This window comes from Corvus kubaryi, unplaced genomic scaffold, assembly GCF_017639235.1.
Source record: "Corvus kubaryi isolate FWS band 111438036 unplaced genomic scaffold, C.kubaryi_AGA036_p1.0 37394, whole genome shotgun sequence".
Taxonomy (NCBI): Eukaryota; Metazoa; Chordata; class Aves; order Passeriformes; family Corvidae; genus Corvus; species Corvus kubaryi.
Window position 1 is genome coordinate 270,892 of NW_024581133.1, and position 17,575 is coordinate 288,466.

The 17,575-nt window shown below is 36.2% G+C and overlaps 1 protein-coding gene across 7 annotated transcripts in view; it reads right to left on the reverse strand.

Moving 5' to 3' along the window:
* Window positions 1–17,575, reverse strand: part of UNC13C (unc-13 homolog C) — a 137,377-nt gene that overhangs the window by 52,865 nt on the left and 66,937 nt on the right. For all 7 annotated transcript variants that reach the window (XM_042039281.1, XM_042039279.1, XM_042039280.1 and 4 more), the window contains 5 exons: window positions 14,953–15,103; window positions 12,515–12,583; window positions 11,168–11,257; window positions 10,243–10,371; window positions 1,307–1,440 (listed from right to left, as the gene is read on the reverse strand). In XM_042039281.1, coding sequence (XP_041895215.1) covers window positions 1,307–1,440; window positions 10,243–10,371; window positions 11,168–11,257; window positions 12,515–12,583; window positions 14,953–15,103 — 573 coding nt within the window. The remainder of the gene's footprint in view (window positions 1–1,306; window positions 1,441–10,242; window positions 10,372–11,167; window positions 11,258–12,514; window positions 12,584–14,952; window positions 15,104–17,575) is intronic.

A 17,575-nucleotide genomic window follows, 5' to 3' on the forward strand; every position in this document is an offset into this window, starting at 1 on the left:
AGACAAAAAGTTGAGCTTTCATTAATAGAGAAACTTCACAATATGTTATAAAAATGGATTAAACAGGAAAAGTGTTTTCTTTCCCCTATAGGATAAGAACTTATTCCTTAATAAGGTCAGTGCAACAGATGATTGAACAAAGAAATGCTTATTATCCAGGACTGAAATAATGCTTCATTTATTTCAGTAAAGTAAAGGAAGGAGTCAGAAGTCAATGAAATATCTTTCAGCTTCTGGTTATCACCAGGAGGTTTCTTTGTTACTTTTACTATAGGGCCATAAATAGAATGGTGCCTTTTATCAGCAGACAAGCGTATCTCAATGTGCAGAGTGCCTTTTAGTATCTACCCTGTTTTGGCTGAAAAAAACAGACTGCTCCTGCTCCCCTTCAGAGCATTCAATTAAATGCAACTACAGAAACCTCTATTAATTGTTTAGTCATAATACAGATGTAAGTTACAATGTTAACTTTTGCATAAGTCATCACAGCTAGACTGTGCCCAGATTTTCTGCAATCTCTCTGTAAAATGGCTCCAAAGAGCTAAAGCATTTCCCTAGGGCCTCATCACGTCCCATTTCAATTAGTGTGAGGTCTCTTTCTCCAGCTGTAACACGTGAAACATGTTTCTTTGCACTCTTTCTATATATTTCATGTTCAAACTCCAGAACCACTTTTTTTTCTGTGTTTATCGATTGTTTCTCTCCTTTCTATTCATGTATCAATCTCAAGTTATTTGACTTGTCTTGGTTATTGATTGTACCTCCCTCATCTGCTACATCTTCAATTCTGAGAACTCAAATTCCATCTCCAGGATACTGCTCTCCACTTTATACATTTTCAAGTCAGTCTGGCTAGCCAATCAAAAATTTGGAGAGGGTCTCTTTGTGAAGTCCATTATTTTTTTACAATTACATGCCTAAAAATCATACCTAAAAGAGTCTCAGCATGATTTGAATACCATGTGTGCCAAGCTACTCTCATATCATCAATACCATCACACTGAAAATTCCCTTAACTGAAATTTCACTGACATTTCCCTTCTATCCATTTAGCTCTTACATAATATTTTGCTACTTAAATTTTTGGGATGACTCATATACCACGTCTTTAATGCTCCTAAACCAAAAGATTCTCTTTCCATTAACAGAGAACTAAATTTTTATCAAACTATGTCAATGTTACATTCTGTATAAAAATCTCTAGCTAGATTCTATTTAAAATACAACTTTTGATTCAGGTGTATTTCTTATCCTTATTTTAATAAATCCATGATTCTTAATTTTTATGGGGAAAGTAATTACTTACTGGTTCAAGATTGGTGTATATGCTGTTTTATCTTCATCTATAATGGTGACCATCAGAGTAATAAGCTGTGCCCAGAAATCCAAATTCTTTGTTGTTGGTCCCTGTTCTTCTTTAGGAACTTCTTGTTTCTTACTCTGTTGAAACAAGATTGAAAATATTTTTATTAGTGAAATGCTATGGGGCTTCCACCTACAGATTATTACTTGATTGGAAAGAGTGATCTATCTTTAGAATCTTTAGAAATTTTGGACCAAGACTGGCTAACCAACAGAGCAGAACGTATGAAAAACTGTACTTAGCTGTGCACAAATATTAAGAAACATAGTGCAAAGATTGTCAGGTCAGCAAAGAAGATCAATACAGACTTGGTTTTTAGTGCATGCCCACACTTTAATCAGATGCATTAATAAATTCTTTGCTGTGTTGAGATTCACTGCAGGTAGAATTGCCTGTTGAGGCAGAACTTTTATACCCTACACAATAAAGACTGAAAAAAAACCAATGCTAAGGAGTGTTTAATATTTTGGTTTGAATTATACACTTAAGGTATTCAGCCTAACAGCTGCTATAATGTATGTTCTAAATGAAGAAGCAGTTGAATTTCCCTTTATTTTATTGAGAATTTTAGTATCTTTAATGTGACTAAAATGTGCATTTACAGATAGACTTCATCTCTACTGTTTTTATTTATGAACGCTGAGTCTACAATTTACTAGACAAAAGTATTTTGCATTCCTTTTCTTGGCAGAAAGATCAGATTCCTTATCACTGTCCAATAAATAACTTCATTGTAAGGACCCAAACATGAAAAGAAGTCTTTTTAATTCTGTATGAACACACACATACATACAGAAATAATTTTTGCCCCACAGAGCTATGTCTGCACATGGTAGATCTACACATGCTCCTCTACACAGCTGTCTGAGATAGAAAAGGGTCTCAACTAGTAAGTCAGAAAATAAACACGCCTGTGATCCTGCAAGTTTAAACATATATTCCCTGTACTTCTCATTCCTAGTCCATGTATGACCACTTCAATGGGCCTGGTATCTTTCTGAATATGCCTAACACTGTATTAGTATCACAGTGAATTAATTAAATATTATTTTAACCTCAATTAACTTCTATCTATGAACAGCATTTAGAATGGCAGAAAGGGAATTTCAACAACACCTAATTGGAACTATTTTGTAGCCACTGTGGAATATTTTAGAAAAGTATCATTAATCACACTGCTACATACTCAGTTGAACTACAGAGCATACCCCCTCAGTGTCTAAAGCAACAGAAGTAAAGCTCAGAAGCAGGTCAAAGGATGGTGGGTCTGGTGTCACCAACAATTAACAACTGTACATGTAAATGAGAGAGCTTTTCAAAACAGAAAAAAAAAAGAACATTAGAGCATTAATTTCACTCACAAGGGCTTTCCCTGGTATACATTATATATTTATGAAAAAGGCCTTGTTTCTATATCAAAGATGTATGTCTAATAGACCTTTTTTTTTCTCAGAAATTTGTTAAATCAAACCAACTGAAAGGCAGCTGTAGAAGACAAAGCCACCTCATATTTAGCTGAGCATCTTATCCAAGAACTGTATTTCACAGCAAGTGACATGTAGCTGAGACAGCTTTTCATGACCGGGAATGTGAATCAAAGAATGCAAAATTCTGTTCTTTAACACAGATGGCAAAAAGTAACTAATTTACAAGGTAGTAGTTGCACAAGAAGGTCCTTTCTGCAAAAATTCTCTGGAACAGAAATCTCTCGAAAATAAATACGACCTTTTCAAAAGCCCCAGAGAAGGTACTTTTAAAATAGTCTCACATTACAGATGTAGTTTTATGCCCTGAAAAGAAAGTGCATACTCTGTCCATGCCCAGTTGTTATTTCCATTCTTTATCTTAAAATCTAACTAGTGAGTTAGAAATGCTTAGAATCATTCAAGCTCTTTTTACCTTATTATTGTCAGTATTTTTTTTCCCTTTATGTACAACAGATGCCTTGGTAGAATCATTATAGAATTATGGAATACTCTGAGTTGGAAGGGACTCACAAGGATTAGAGTCCAACTCTTGGATTCCTGCACAGAGCAATGCCCAAACCCACACTTGTGTTTGACAGTATTGTCCAAATGCTTCCCCAATTCTGGAAGGCTTGGTACAGTGCTATTATAATGAGGTAAAACAGTGGTGGAAGTTTGATTTCACCATGAATTTTTCTCTAGATTTTTTTTTTCACTCTCATTATATCCATTTGAAAGAAACGGTCAGTGTAAAAGCATGAACTAAATAGCTGATACATGTAATTAGTGTCACACTGGCACAAATACAGTGAGAAGATACAGGAGACCCTAAATACCGCTTATTATTGTAGAGGATGATAACAATAATGAGAATTTTTAAAAAATACCACTGAAAAGGTCAAGAGGAACATAAATTCTTGATACAACAAGATGACAAAATGATCAGTGGTTCTTAATTTTAAAATAAATGATTTTCTGAAGTTTCCTGTCTTCTGTTTTTGTTTGATACAGCACTGAACAAGCTCAGATCACAGACAGTTCCAGTAACCAAGAGACCTTTCCAAATACTGATATGAATGAAAGTTTGCCAATTACCAGAATCTCTTTCTTTTGCACAAGCCTTTTTACACAGAAAAGGCTACATAAAGCATCTTGACCTCCTGTAACATCACTTTGGATGGTAACGCTGCCCACATGCACAGAACCATGAAATGCCAGAAGATGTCCTGTACTTAAAAGGTCAGTAAATGTCTTGCCAAAGGCAAAAGAGTGATATTCCTGATGGGCTTCTGCTGGCAGATCAAACCAGCAATAACAGTGGATGATGTCTCACCAACAAGACCTGACAATACAGATTTCTATACTCTCATATTAATTGACTTGGATACTTCTTGTCTTTAGGATCACCTAGAGTTGTAGCAAGCACCTTATAAGAAAAGTGTCTTTAAAGAGAAGTCATATTATTCACTTAAGATTCACAAATACAGTAAGTACTGGAGATTCTCTGTGGGTTTTTAATGCAACATCCAAATGAGGTGATGCATAACTCTTTGTCTTTTGCAACAGAAGACATCAAAATCAGAAAGAGGAAGTAAGAGCAATTTTTCATAAGATATGAATTGAAATAAATTCTTTATTGGCACTGAATCATGTTTTTCTCAATTCCCTTTTACTATCAATTTCCTAGTCACCTGAATACATATGCAAACAATGGATCATGCAGCACAGAGCCTCTAAAATAATTACTGGTATTTTGATATTCTCTTAAAGAAAAAACAAAATGTAGAGCAAGTTTTCTGAGTTTAATGGAAAGAAAAAAAGGCTAAACTGTTGACAAGCAAACATTTTGTACTCTAGAAAAGTGGCTGAGAGTGGAGAAAGCAATCTCAGGCATAGTGTGAAGCAAGATTAAAATTTATATCTATATAACTCTGAGACAAATCTGTAAAGCCTGGTCTGAAGAAGAGAGGGCTTTACACTTCTCTCATCACTGATTTTACCAGATTGTAGGATGAAGGCCTGGTTTTATTTTGCTTTGTTTTTATTTTGTTATGTTCTGTGCAATCAATACCCATTAGTATCTGTGTGAGTTTGATAAATTGAATCCTGTGATATCAGAAAGTTTTATATTGCTGTCTGCTGCAAGCCCTAACCCAGGTTTCAGAATACAATATTTTCTATATAAATAATGACAGAGTGGAAACTCAATGCAAACAACCACAGTAGCCTTGATCAGCACAAGGCTACAGAGGGTAATTTTAGAGACCAGCCGTAGATAATGAAATATTAATTTTAACAATTCTTCCATATTTTAAACTGCATTATTTATTACTTATATTACATATAATATTACTTCATGTAGAATCACCAGGGAATATACAATATGCACTATATATAAAATATAGACATATGTAGACATTTACATAGTATGCCTGCCTATTTTTAGAATTTTATGTAATTTTTTAAGTTTTTTTTTTTTTTAATATCTAAAAGAATGAAAATCTAGCTTTACAGAATTTACTTTAGAGAGGCTAAAGCCAGAAACCACCTGCAGACATGCATTGAAAACCTGTGAGGGATTTCCCTGTGCCGTGCTGTTGCACAGTAACTAACTAACTCCCAAACCATTCTCTTATTTGAAACTGAAACCCTGTTCACAGAATCATCACAGAATCACAGAATGGTCTGGGTTGGAAGTGATGTCAAAGATCACCTTTTCCATCCTCCTGCTGTGGGCAGGGACACCTTCCACTAGACAAGGTTGCTCAGAGTCTCATTCAAACCGGCCTTGAACACTTCGAGGGATGGGCCATCCACACCTTCTCCAGGCAACTGTATTTTATGTATTCTCCAGTACCAACTGAAGTAGAACAGAATTCTTTTGGATAAATTCTCATTAAGACTTTCCAGCCTTTTTCTTCAAGGACTGGCATGTGAAAGGAGCAGGTTTAACTGGTCTTTCTGTTCAGGGCAGTATAACATGCATAGCTCCTCTGGAGTGGCCAGCCAAGTGATACTGTGGTTTTGATCTGCCCCACTGACCCAAGAGTGTTCTGCTTCTGCAGGGTGGAGGAAGACCCAATTGAGCCCCTCACTTACTGCAAGCTCTTTGACTTTCCAACCAGTGTTCTCAGACAAGCAGCTAAGAAGCAATTTTATCTGTAAGATTTGGTCTTCCTCTGACAGAGAATTCTCAGAATGGGGTTGGAAATACCCCATTGCATTCTTCTGTTGTTCTGAAGTAATTTACCAAATGTTTTTCTATTACTGTGGTTAACATGCTGCCCATCAAACACAATGCTGCAACAAAAGGAGAGATCTCCAAGTACCCTCTGCATGCCAGATTTGAAGAAGTCAGAACCTTTTCAGGCAATCTAAAGCAATATGTAAATATAACAAAGTGCCTCACAAGAAGTATTACTTGACACTGAAATATGCATGCTTGAAAAATAGGACTCCCTGTAGTAAACACAGTTTTTGCTACTGTACTTTATTTCCCACTTCATACTTTTGAATGTGTTTGAAGATTACAGATCACATCACACTTCAATTCTTGCACTATTTCTACTAGAAACTAATAATCTAATTTCTTTTTGTCATTTATTCTAAAGGAAAAAAAAGTACACCTTCAAAACAACCATGAGGCTTGGATTCCCAAATCCCAAATGGAAAAGTGCCCAGGGACTCACAGCTGAGTAAAGCAAAACTGAGCCAGCTCTCAAAGCATAGGCCCATCCATGTGCTCATTTACAGGCCTGATTCCCAGAAGCTGGGATGTTTTTAGTACATTATCAACACAACCTAAGGTGCTGTACCCCTATGAGAGAGAAATTGCAAGGGCAGAGTACTGTGCTGCTGCAGCTGAACAACACCTGGCTCCTGAATGAGTCAATTGTTCTTTGTTACCTCCTGTCTGCACCATTCTGTGCTGTGACAACATGCAGAGCTGAGCAAAGACTCAAGTAAAGGTGTCTAACATCAGGTAGAATACCAGCACTGTTCTGGTGAGCTGAACAAATATAAAGTACTCCAGTGTTTTATTCCAGCATTTTGGTGCTATCAGTCATGAAATTATTTGTACTGATCAAGAGCTCTTCAGATAACATGAAGAGCATGGTCTGCATCTTATTGGTGTCACTCAGTGGAGAAGACTGCAAAAAGAATTATTGAAGGGACTTCAGTCACTGTAAGCACCAGCCAGGATTTCAAAATTTATTTTCTTAAGAAAACAGAAAGAGTGACATATCTGTAAATTGAGTCAGAAATCTACTAAATTGCTTCCTAAACTACTTCTCCAAGACATTTTTTTTTCAATATAGGGCAGCTAAGCACTTAACTCAGATCACTGTTAATTAAAAGAGAAAATACTGCACGTGCTTCATAAGGAACTAGATAGTTCTTCATCAGAGGGCTTTGTATCCAATAATGAGGACGGTAATATACATGTCGGTAAGACTGTCAAGCTATCATGTTTTACTATCTGTAGTAGTCATTTGGTTTTTGTCATCAGCTGCTCTTTGCATTCTGGTGTGGAACTGTAGTATGACATTTTTGCATATTGTTAGCATTTGCAATGCTTCACTCCAGGAAATATCCTCAGGGGTGATATTTTGCTGCAGGACATCAGCTTTTTAACAGTGATTGTCTGTCTGACACAAAGGTAGAGAGCAATAAAAAGAGGAAATGGAGACTGCTGAGCATATTTTGTGATTTACTTGTTGTGTTTATAGTGGCAAATTTCCAAAACCTCCAGCTTGAGCACACTCAGTTTTAACAGTTAGTGCTCTATTTTCACTCCAAACTTAAACAATCCCACACATTCAGACATGAAGCATATTTTCTAGAAATACTGTGGCAGGCACGTTTGAGAATTTAGGCTGCAGCCCAAAGCAACTGCAGAAAGTGGTCACCCTGAGTTACACACAGACACACACCCTGAGCGAGCAGGGGCCTCAGCAGCTGCCAGCCCTCCCCCTGAGGGAGAGCAGGTGGTGACCTACATAAGAAGCATTTCTTGTTGCTTTGGGGTTCATCGATTTCAGTCCTCAGCAGTCGCAGCTCAAAGCTCAGCTGTGCAGCCAAAACATGAACCTCCTGTGCTGCAGTACCACGCTAGGATGAGCTCCCTTCCTCTCTCTGAGGGGAGACCTCACCTGATGGGGAGGTGAGCAGAGATAAGGAAATGGGCACTGAAGAAGGATTAAGGGTGGAATCTGGTGGAATCTAAGGGGCTTGGACACAAAGCTAATGAAATGTAAATTACAATACTGGTTATTGCTTCATTATAATAACAGTGCTACCACAAGCCAGTCACCTGGATTCACTGGAAAGCCTCCAGATCTATAGGTTCAAACAAGCTGCATACTTCTGTGTTTCTAAAACCAAATGCAAGTGTGGACATATTGATAGGAAGCTATAATAGGATAATGCTGAACACAATCTCCTTGTACAACTCAAGAGCTGATGCAGAATTTAAGCAGTGTTCTGAATTAATTTTACTCATCTCTCTATTAAAGCTAGACTAGTTATATTTCCCAGAATTGTCTCTCACCTTCTGTGAAAAGAAGTTTTACTGTCTGGCATTAAGACTATATGTGATTGTTGCTTGATTGTTTTGATTGTTGATGTGATTTGCTGTTAGAAATAAATTATTTTGAATACAATCTATTTATTTTAAATTTTGTTTTTTACACATCTTCACTGAAGTTTCTTGCACTGTGTGGTGATTTTAACTGTACAGACAATTATCTGCTGAAAGTTTCCACGTAAAACTGCCCCTGCTGGAGATCTTGTGAAAGAGGACTCAAGAGGTGCAGAAATACAGTGAAATGCAGTTAACTCAGTTTTCCAACTGAGTGAATACTTGTGGATTTTTTTTTTAATTTCAGGACTTCTTATTTCTTCACCATTAAGTAGAGTTGTGTGAGAGAAAAATATAATAACAACATTGCCTGTTCTGCCTCATATTTAATTTGGAGAGAACCATTACTTAAGCAAGTTTCACATTCTCTACCAAGCAGAAAGGCTGTAATATCCCTGCACTTTAAAACCATTTTTAAAAATAGACAGGCTAAACGACTGTATGGATTCACATTAAAAAGTTGTGAATTTTTTGAATACAGATAAGCTTTTGCAGTTTGTCACAACGCTTTGAAGTAAGACTTCATCACTTTTAGCTGTTTACTGAAGAGTAGAATCTGCTGATAAACCGCAGACTTATGTAATACCCAGTATAGCAGCACTTCATATTATATTTAACAGACAACATCAAATTACTGCAGAGTAAACGGTAGCAAGAAAACAGAACAGTTTATGATGTAAATAGGTGTGAGGCCTGAAGCTGCTCCTTCCACTAATTTATTCTCCTACTCTGCTTGCAGTATAATCCATTGCAGGATAAACACACATCAGCACTAAGTGTAGCGTGCTTATTGGTGCTGGTGAGAAATTCTTACATTCAAAGCTACAGGTCAGTTTTCTCACATAACAGGAATTCAACATGAGAAAATAAATTCTTGTTTCAGAAATGTTGAATACATAGCAAATATCACCTTTCCTGAAATACAGGAATTCATATTGTGGATTTAAGCGAAATATGCTTTCAGATGAAATTTAATGTTTTTATTAATTATATTCTACACAAAAAGCGTGCATTTGCCCAAAGAACTTAATTAATCCTATTCAAGGCTGGAATAGTCACAGAACTACCGTGTTTTCAGTGTACCATCCAGAATGCAAATACGAGGTACAAGAAGTAATATGATAAAGCAGTGATGCTCCTTTAAGACAGTACTTAATTCTAACATTGCTGTTTGTTTTTTTCTATAATATGGTCATTCTATAAGTATTCTCAAGGATTTTGCCTGACATTTGGAACACAACAAATGCTATAGTTATTTTGCATTGACAGTTCAACCTGACAGATGAGTATTAAGACATATTTCAGAATTATCCTCTGCTTTCTTAAAGCAGTTACTAAAGCTTGGATCCAAGTATGCATCACAGGTGCTAAAATAGAAGGCTGGAAAGACTGTATCATTTTCAACAAAATAATTTTTTTTTCCCTAAAGCTACAGAAGTGAAATGGTAGATTTTAAATAACTGTTTTCCTGTTACAGATCTTACATGAACAGTAACCAGTCAAACGTTATCCTTCCCAAATCCACTGGACAATTTTACAGTAATGTCTAACATGATGACTCCATTAGGAGTTAACGTGTCCAGTTTGAAACTCATCTTGTTAAACATTTTAGAGTTTATAGCTGTCTCTAGGTGTATTTATGGTATATTGCTCCTTTGTGCATAAATAAAATGAAAATCTGAGTGCTTTGATATGAACAAGCACTGGGAGGCTTTTTATTTACTTAAGGCTAACTATGAATGAGCAATAGCACAAGTTCATATTGACCTTACCTGATCCACTAATTGGGAGTAGAGATCATAGCAGTTATCAAAAATGTACTTGTAAGTTGAGTCCAGGCAGGCTCTTACACAGTCCTTCACCACAGTACTGGCTCGAGGGGGGCTCTGCAACTCCAGGACCTAATAAAATATTTCATAAATGGTAGAATGTCAGAATTAGATTGAACAGAAAAAATCCAAGTGTTGAATGTAGTTCTGTTATACAGGATGAAAAGTGTTGAAATAAAGCAATGATAAAAATAATTAGAATTATGTTGAATTAAGGTGGACTTAGTTCAAAGATACCTTAAATTATGTGCTTAAGCAAGTAGATTTTATCACTAAGTTTTATTTGAATTAAAATATTCTTATGATGCAAGAGGCATGTGTGCCCAAGAGTTTACATCTTTACATCTTAGGGTTTACATCTTAGAAGTTTTTTGATTATTTAGGGAATAATTAAACCATGTAATTATGTGCTTTCCTTTGAACAGGAATATCAGACAAATAGCAGTTATGTATTTAAAGCAAAGGGTTCATCTTTTTACTCCATTTCAGGATACAGTAATTCAATGGATTATTTTAATTCTCTTTATGTAGTGCCTAATGCAATGGAATCCCATGCTATTACGACAAAGGTTACTTTGTGTTTCTCTTTTTTCATTCAGTAATATTAATGTGTACCATTCCATTCCAAAAATATTTCCATGCTTGACCACTTAGATTTCAACCTTTGGAATGACTAAGGCAAGTAGTTATCACACCCATTTTGCTGGTTGACTTGTGATTTTATTATATCAGTAGGAAACGATTGCTCTACATGACTCCTAAGGAGTTCAGCTAAGTTTGCTTTCTGCAACTTGACTTTAAACTAATTAAAAATTAGTAAATTTTTGGTTTCCTTCAGGAAATTTATTTGTGCAGTAAAGGACAATACCTTCATCCGAAAAAAAGTAATGCTGGTAAGCAGGTCCACAGTTGATTTCAGATCTTGGAGTCTTTCAGAATTGCTGGCAGGAAAATTATCCTGGTGAATCAGGGAAAGAGGAATCATGTAAAATTTGAGTTACAAGTAAAATCCTTGAACAACTAGTCAAAAACCCTCTAAGAAAACCTAAGGTGCTGCTTGGAAGGATTAGAGATGTTCGTGTTACCTGAACTCTGACTGTGAGGTAGTTAATGATGAATATCCCTTGGAAATGAGTAGGAACACCTTTGATAATGCTCCTACACTTGTAATATGAAAAATATAAAATATTGTGATATTTCCAAAACCTGAATGGAGTAAAAAATATGACAAAATTCTGGAAACTGTTGCTAAAGAAAACCATTTATGGGTTTTCCATGGCACATACAAAACTTGCAGGCATAAATGCAGTAGTAAGCTTAATGTAGAAATAATAAATTTTTCTATGATCTCTGGGTTAACAGACTGATGTGAAGTAGTGTTACTGAAATAACTTCCTACTAATGAAACATCAGCCCCTCATGCTACAATGCTATCTAGATAACAGTCTTCAAAATTAAAAGATCTTATGATGAACATATCTGCTGCACAAAGGATATGGTGTTAAAAGCTGTATGTGTGCAACTTCCGCTCCCTCTAATGCCTTGGAGTTCTTTTAAATATTCCCTTTCTCCTCCAGTTTTGGAGAGCAGGCCAGATGAACAGAGAAATCCTTGTTTGGAGGCTGCCATTCCTAGAAGCTGAAAGGAGAGCCACAGGTGATGAAGCCCTAACTTAGGTATTGTCCAAAAGTTTCATGATCCAGTGGACTAGAGAAGGAGAGGGAGTTCAGAACCATAGGGTAACTGGTAGGTATCCAGTGCATGCTTTCCTGAAAGGCTGGATTTGGAGCATACCTCAGTGGAAGGAGATTCCATGAGGCAGAAGTGAAACTGGAATTCCTGTCACACAGAAAAATGAGGAGACAAGACTCTCAACATTACTAGCATCTTAGCATGCAAGTTGTAGCAAAGGTGCCAGTCTCTCAGAAAAAATGTATTTGCACTTTTCACTACCTGAGTCAGCAAAGGTAATTCCCAGATAAATTAACTTAATCAACTAGTTATAGACCAATTTAATCAAACTTATTGAATACTACTCTGTCTTGAATATGTGCTTATTCCTTGACCCATTCTTAGCATTTGGAAAGAAAGTACTAAGTTTTTTCTCTTTGTCAGACTGGAAAAATATTGGTGTTACACAGCTTAAATTCTGTAAATTTTTGTTCCAAAGGATTTGGGGCTCATGTTGACTCTAGAAAGAATATGTTGTACATACCCTATATTTAGATAAATCAATCCGCAGAGAATTGTGCAATTGATCCAACAGCTTTATGAACTTTTCTCTCTGTAAAAAGAAAACAAGAATATGTTGCACTAGAATTTGCAGGTTCCTGTAATTGCTGAGGTTTTAGACTGCTTCTTTCCACTCTTACTTGAAGATCAATTTGTTTTTCCATTATTTCATATACAAGTGATGGTTTGAAATACCTGTGTTTCAAGAACAGGCAATGCATCTTCTTTCATTTTATTTTTCCTTTCTATCCTATATTGTGATTTACCTGGTATGCATTAAACACTGTGCAGCTGTGCAACACATTAGTGAGGTCACAAAGATTTTGCAATACAACATTTTCCTGTCTTATATTTGCCTTGCAGTTGATTAAACTCTTGAAGAAAGCACCTCCCCATCCCTTTAATAAGAAAGAAATGATGCTTATTTGCAACAGAATTTGGTGCAAAAGTATGATTGAAAATGATACTTCTGAAACAGTGGCTTTTGTAGGAATAAGTCAAGTAATAGTAATACTATGCAATTTTATTTTTTCCTTTCAAATGTGAAGATTAACTTGTTATCTTGATAGATGAAGCAGTGAAAGCATTTTGCTGTGAGATTTCCAGCTGAGTTGTGCCATTCTCAAGTAATACTAGTGAGAGTTTCTAATTACCATGTTAGAAAATATTCCATAGTCTACTGCACAAAACTGTGCAAAATCTTCTCTGCCTATGTGAAAGCAGAAGACTTCTGGAAGAAGCAGGAGATGATAGCTGATGGCTCTCAGGATGCACTGATTGTATCTGCACCATCCCTCCAACGTGATGATCAGTAATTTGAAAATAGAGTCTTTGTGCACTGCCTCTCATCAGCGGAGTTCTAACCTACACCAAACCCCACTAATTTGGCACAGTTCCCTTAAGGGATCAATCAAAAGAGAACTTTTTTGTCATGTTATAAATCTGTACTGAAATATTCAGTCGGCCATATCATTCCCAGCTGTAGCCTGAGGACTTGAATTTGAGATGTTCTTTTTGATGGATGATGTGCAGCTATTCACTAAAAAATGCCTTTTGACCCACGAGAGAAGAATAATCTAATACTTTGCCTATAAGTCAATTGTTTGAAAAAAGAGCTCCAAATCTCTATAAGTGATGCCCACTACTCTTTTTCCATCCATCTGTTGAACTATGAATTGGATTGGAATTGCGTCAAAGGCAAACTGGCATTAACATCAGAGGAAGGACTAATTCTCTGCTCAGTCTGAGGACAAAATAAGTTCTGATCATTAGAAAAATGGAAAAAAATGGATAAAAAACCCAGAAAAACCATTCTAAATGTCAAAGTTTGCATCAAAGTCAAAGGTCTAATAAAGCTTGAATATGGAAAGAGAAGACTTGTTTCAACAAAGATATTAAGTCATTCTTGGCTTACTCATCCAAATGTATAATTTCTATTTTGTCTTGAAAAGCTAAGTGCCTTTATTATTCTAATACTGGAAAAGAGTACCATTGCCTCTAACACTACTTCAAATAAAAGTTGAAATTTTAATTTGTATTTAATAAATTTTAATTATGATTAATATTTTATTTCATGTCAATAAATGGTATTTTATGAAAACTGTTACATCAAATACACCTTTCATATCAGCCCTACAAATAAAAGCCCTACTAAAAAAAGCAAAAAGAGGAAAGAATAAATGCATTTTTCAGCATAAGATTGCATTTATACTTTATGTATCATGTGTAATACCAGAACTATGAAGGCAACCTCTTTGAATTATTGCTCTGCCTTCCTGCTCTCAATTTCCTGTGAGAGTAGGTGAGGAAATCAGAATAAGGAGTGAATGTATATTTATTTATTATCATGTCCAAAGACTAGGAAGTCCATGCTGTGAGATACTTATCCACAGAAGAAAATTTAGCAATAACAAAAGAAGTATTACCACATCCTGAAATGCTACTATGCCTCCTAAAATTCATGATACCTAAATCCAGGACTTGGACAAAGTATGAGCAAAAATAAGAGAGTCCAGAATTATGGATTCTTGTGAGAAGAGCAGCATTTACGGCTACATCTATTAGGTTAATATGAGTTCACTGATAACACAGCCCAAGAAAGGAATTGCATCCAACACTTAGTCTATTGCAGTTTGCAAGCCCCATGGCAATAAAACAAAAAACTGATGGAGATTTTAGTACTGTGAATGTGTGCCAATGCTTTCTACCCTCTATGCCTCACAAGAAACTGAGCAGCATCTTCTCTGGCTTTTATAATAATTGATTTTAAAGACTCAGGGTAAAATTTTCAAAAGCTAACAACAACCCTTACTCTTTAAAATGAGCAATTAATGAAATTTTTTTGAATGTAGAAGTTAATGTGGAATATACTAGAAAAAAAAAATAGGACTAGAACTCTAATAAAAAAGGAAATCTACTTACCCCAAAGTTAGTAGCAGCAAAGCGATCTGAAGCAGATACATTAGTTGCTGCTGTTGTATGAGCATAGAAAGCATTTATATTGGCCAACAATGTACTCATAACTGCTGGAACACCAGGGCACATGTACTTGGAAGAGAGACAGGAAAAGTGTCTGCAATTCAAACAAAGCAACAGTTATCAAAGATGGCAAGGAATCTGCTTCTTCTCCCATTAAAATTTCTTTTTAACTCCAATGATATAACTTTCAAGCTACCTCACGGAAAATTCAGACATTTGATATGATTGCCACTTGTTGCACAATGATATTTTCAAACTAGCCACATCATATTCAGTTCTCACTCTGTTAATCCTAAACACAAAAACATGACTTAACTATTTTAATTGCTATTAAGCAAAAGATTCATTTATTAAAGAAACAGTAAAAATCAACCTCATCATCATAGAAAGCCCCAGGCATCCATAGCGGAAAAAGATTTAATTGTTGCCAACAAAAAGACTCAAACCAGCATTGTGGCTTTTATTTTAGGCTACTTATTAATCAACGGTGAGGCCATCAAGAAGCTTCTGGGTTCACCTTAATTTGAATTAGGCCATAACTGAAACTGCTCCACTTCAACCCAAGCTAGTAAAATTTGGGTAATCAGTCTGTTAAACCCAAAGCAGCCAAAACCAGAGGTGCAGTGTAGCAGTACTGTTTACTTGTTTAACAAAACAGGAGGTGCCTGCTGGCAGCATACAAAGAGCTTCTAACACAACAAAATGTGAGAGATACAAATGAATGAAAGACCTGACGCATAAGGAGAGTGAAAATCATCATTGCAAACATAAATTCCTAATTTCAAGATTCATAGTTAGGCAGGACTAAGAAGGAAATAAAGGGATAAAGACTAAATGTACACAAATAAGAAAGAGAATGAGGGGGATTAGGAAAACATGGTGTTGAAAATGGGTGTAAAGTCAAACAGAAGAGGATTAAGAAACTCCAATCAGTCTCTGTATGACTGAAGGTTCTGATTTGGCCACATGCTCCTCCTGGAGTCTCTGGCTCCTCTCTCCTGTTCCTCCTCAGGAGCATAAGGCAGAGCAGTGTGCTGGGCCTGAACCACCTGGGCACTAATGCCCTTCCAAGAAAAAAATTAACACAAGGTACAATTGAACTCTCCTGCTGAACTTAAGCCAAGTACTTAAATGTTGTCACTGCCCAAATCGTCTTTCAAGACATCATTCAAGATTATTTTCCTGTAAGGGCAATCATTAAGTGCTATTATCTGCATTTTACATAACTGAGAGAAACTGCTAAAAACTACACAGCAAACCAATCACATGGGCCAGGTCTAGAATCCAGCATTCCCAGCTATGTGCTCACGGAATAGTGTTACCAAAACTTTAATTCATCACCAGTATTTTCAAGAAGTGCTTTTGAATACTGCAATGTGAATTTAACAAAAGAACAACACAGTTCTCTAACCCTTAGAAAATGTTTCATTTTCACATGTTTTCTGTCAAGTAGAAGAATAATACTTTCCTTTGTAATAAAATACAATAGTGATATCAGGTGGTTCTCACCAACAAAGGAAACCTTTAAAAAGCTAATAGAAATATCTCCTTACCTAAGATTAAGTTTGAGAAATATACGTAGGGATGATCAGAACCAGTTTTCAAAAACTGACAACAAAATAATTAATACTTTTACTGATGACCTTCGATTTCCAAAGATCTTTTCATGGACCTAAAGGTCCTTAGTGCATGAATAACATCAATCCGGAGATAAAAAGCCACTGATAATCCCACTGGCCTTAGAGTCATACCTGAAACATACACTGCTGAGGGAGGAGGCAGGTAAAAGGAGGGGTCAGCAGCAGAGAAATCATTGAGGTTGTCTCAGCTGCCTTCAGGGAACATGACAGGCAACAGAAAAATTGCCTGGGTCAACATTTAAGGTGTCTTCTGTAGATTCTTCTGACCATTTCACAATGAGCTACCCATGATCTGTCCTGAGTTCTTATCTTGAAAATAGACCCAAATTGTACCAATTTTTCACAAGGAAAATTTAAACCTATTGGTATAATTTTTGCCCTTATTGTATCACTGCACTGTTTCACTTGTATTGTGGTTAGTGAAAATTACAATCAAGCATCTGTGACAGATTTTTGTTTCTTTCCATCGTTTAATTAAAATCTCTAATGTTCACAGAACCAATTAAGTACACAATATGGGTCATGACTCTTAGAGTCCTGATAATGCAGGTCATCAGCGACCTGCCAGCTCCTCGGCTTCCTTCTGCTTGCTAAAATGAATAAATCAAAGTAAATCCATCTTTGTTTTTGCAGGTCTTTGAAAACAGGAGCCAATAGCATGAGTTATTAACCATTTCTAGTGGGCACATGATGGCACAGCACCCATTGCTATGTCTCACGTTTTAGAGCAATATTGCACTGCTTAAGCTACAGCAGTGTCTGAAATCAGGCCTGCTTGCTCCAACTGCCTTACTATGCAATTTCCTGACCAACAGGCAGTGCCTGGGATTCTTCCAATATTTCTGCTAGCATGAATTAGTGAAGAAAGAAGTCTAATTGATGTGCTGTACTCATCAGTAAGCAAATGCTATCAATAAAAAATTAGT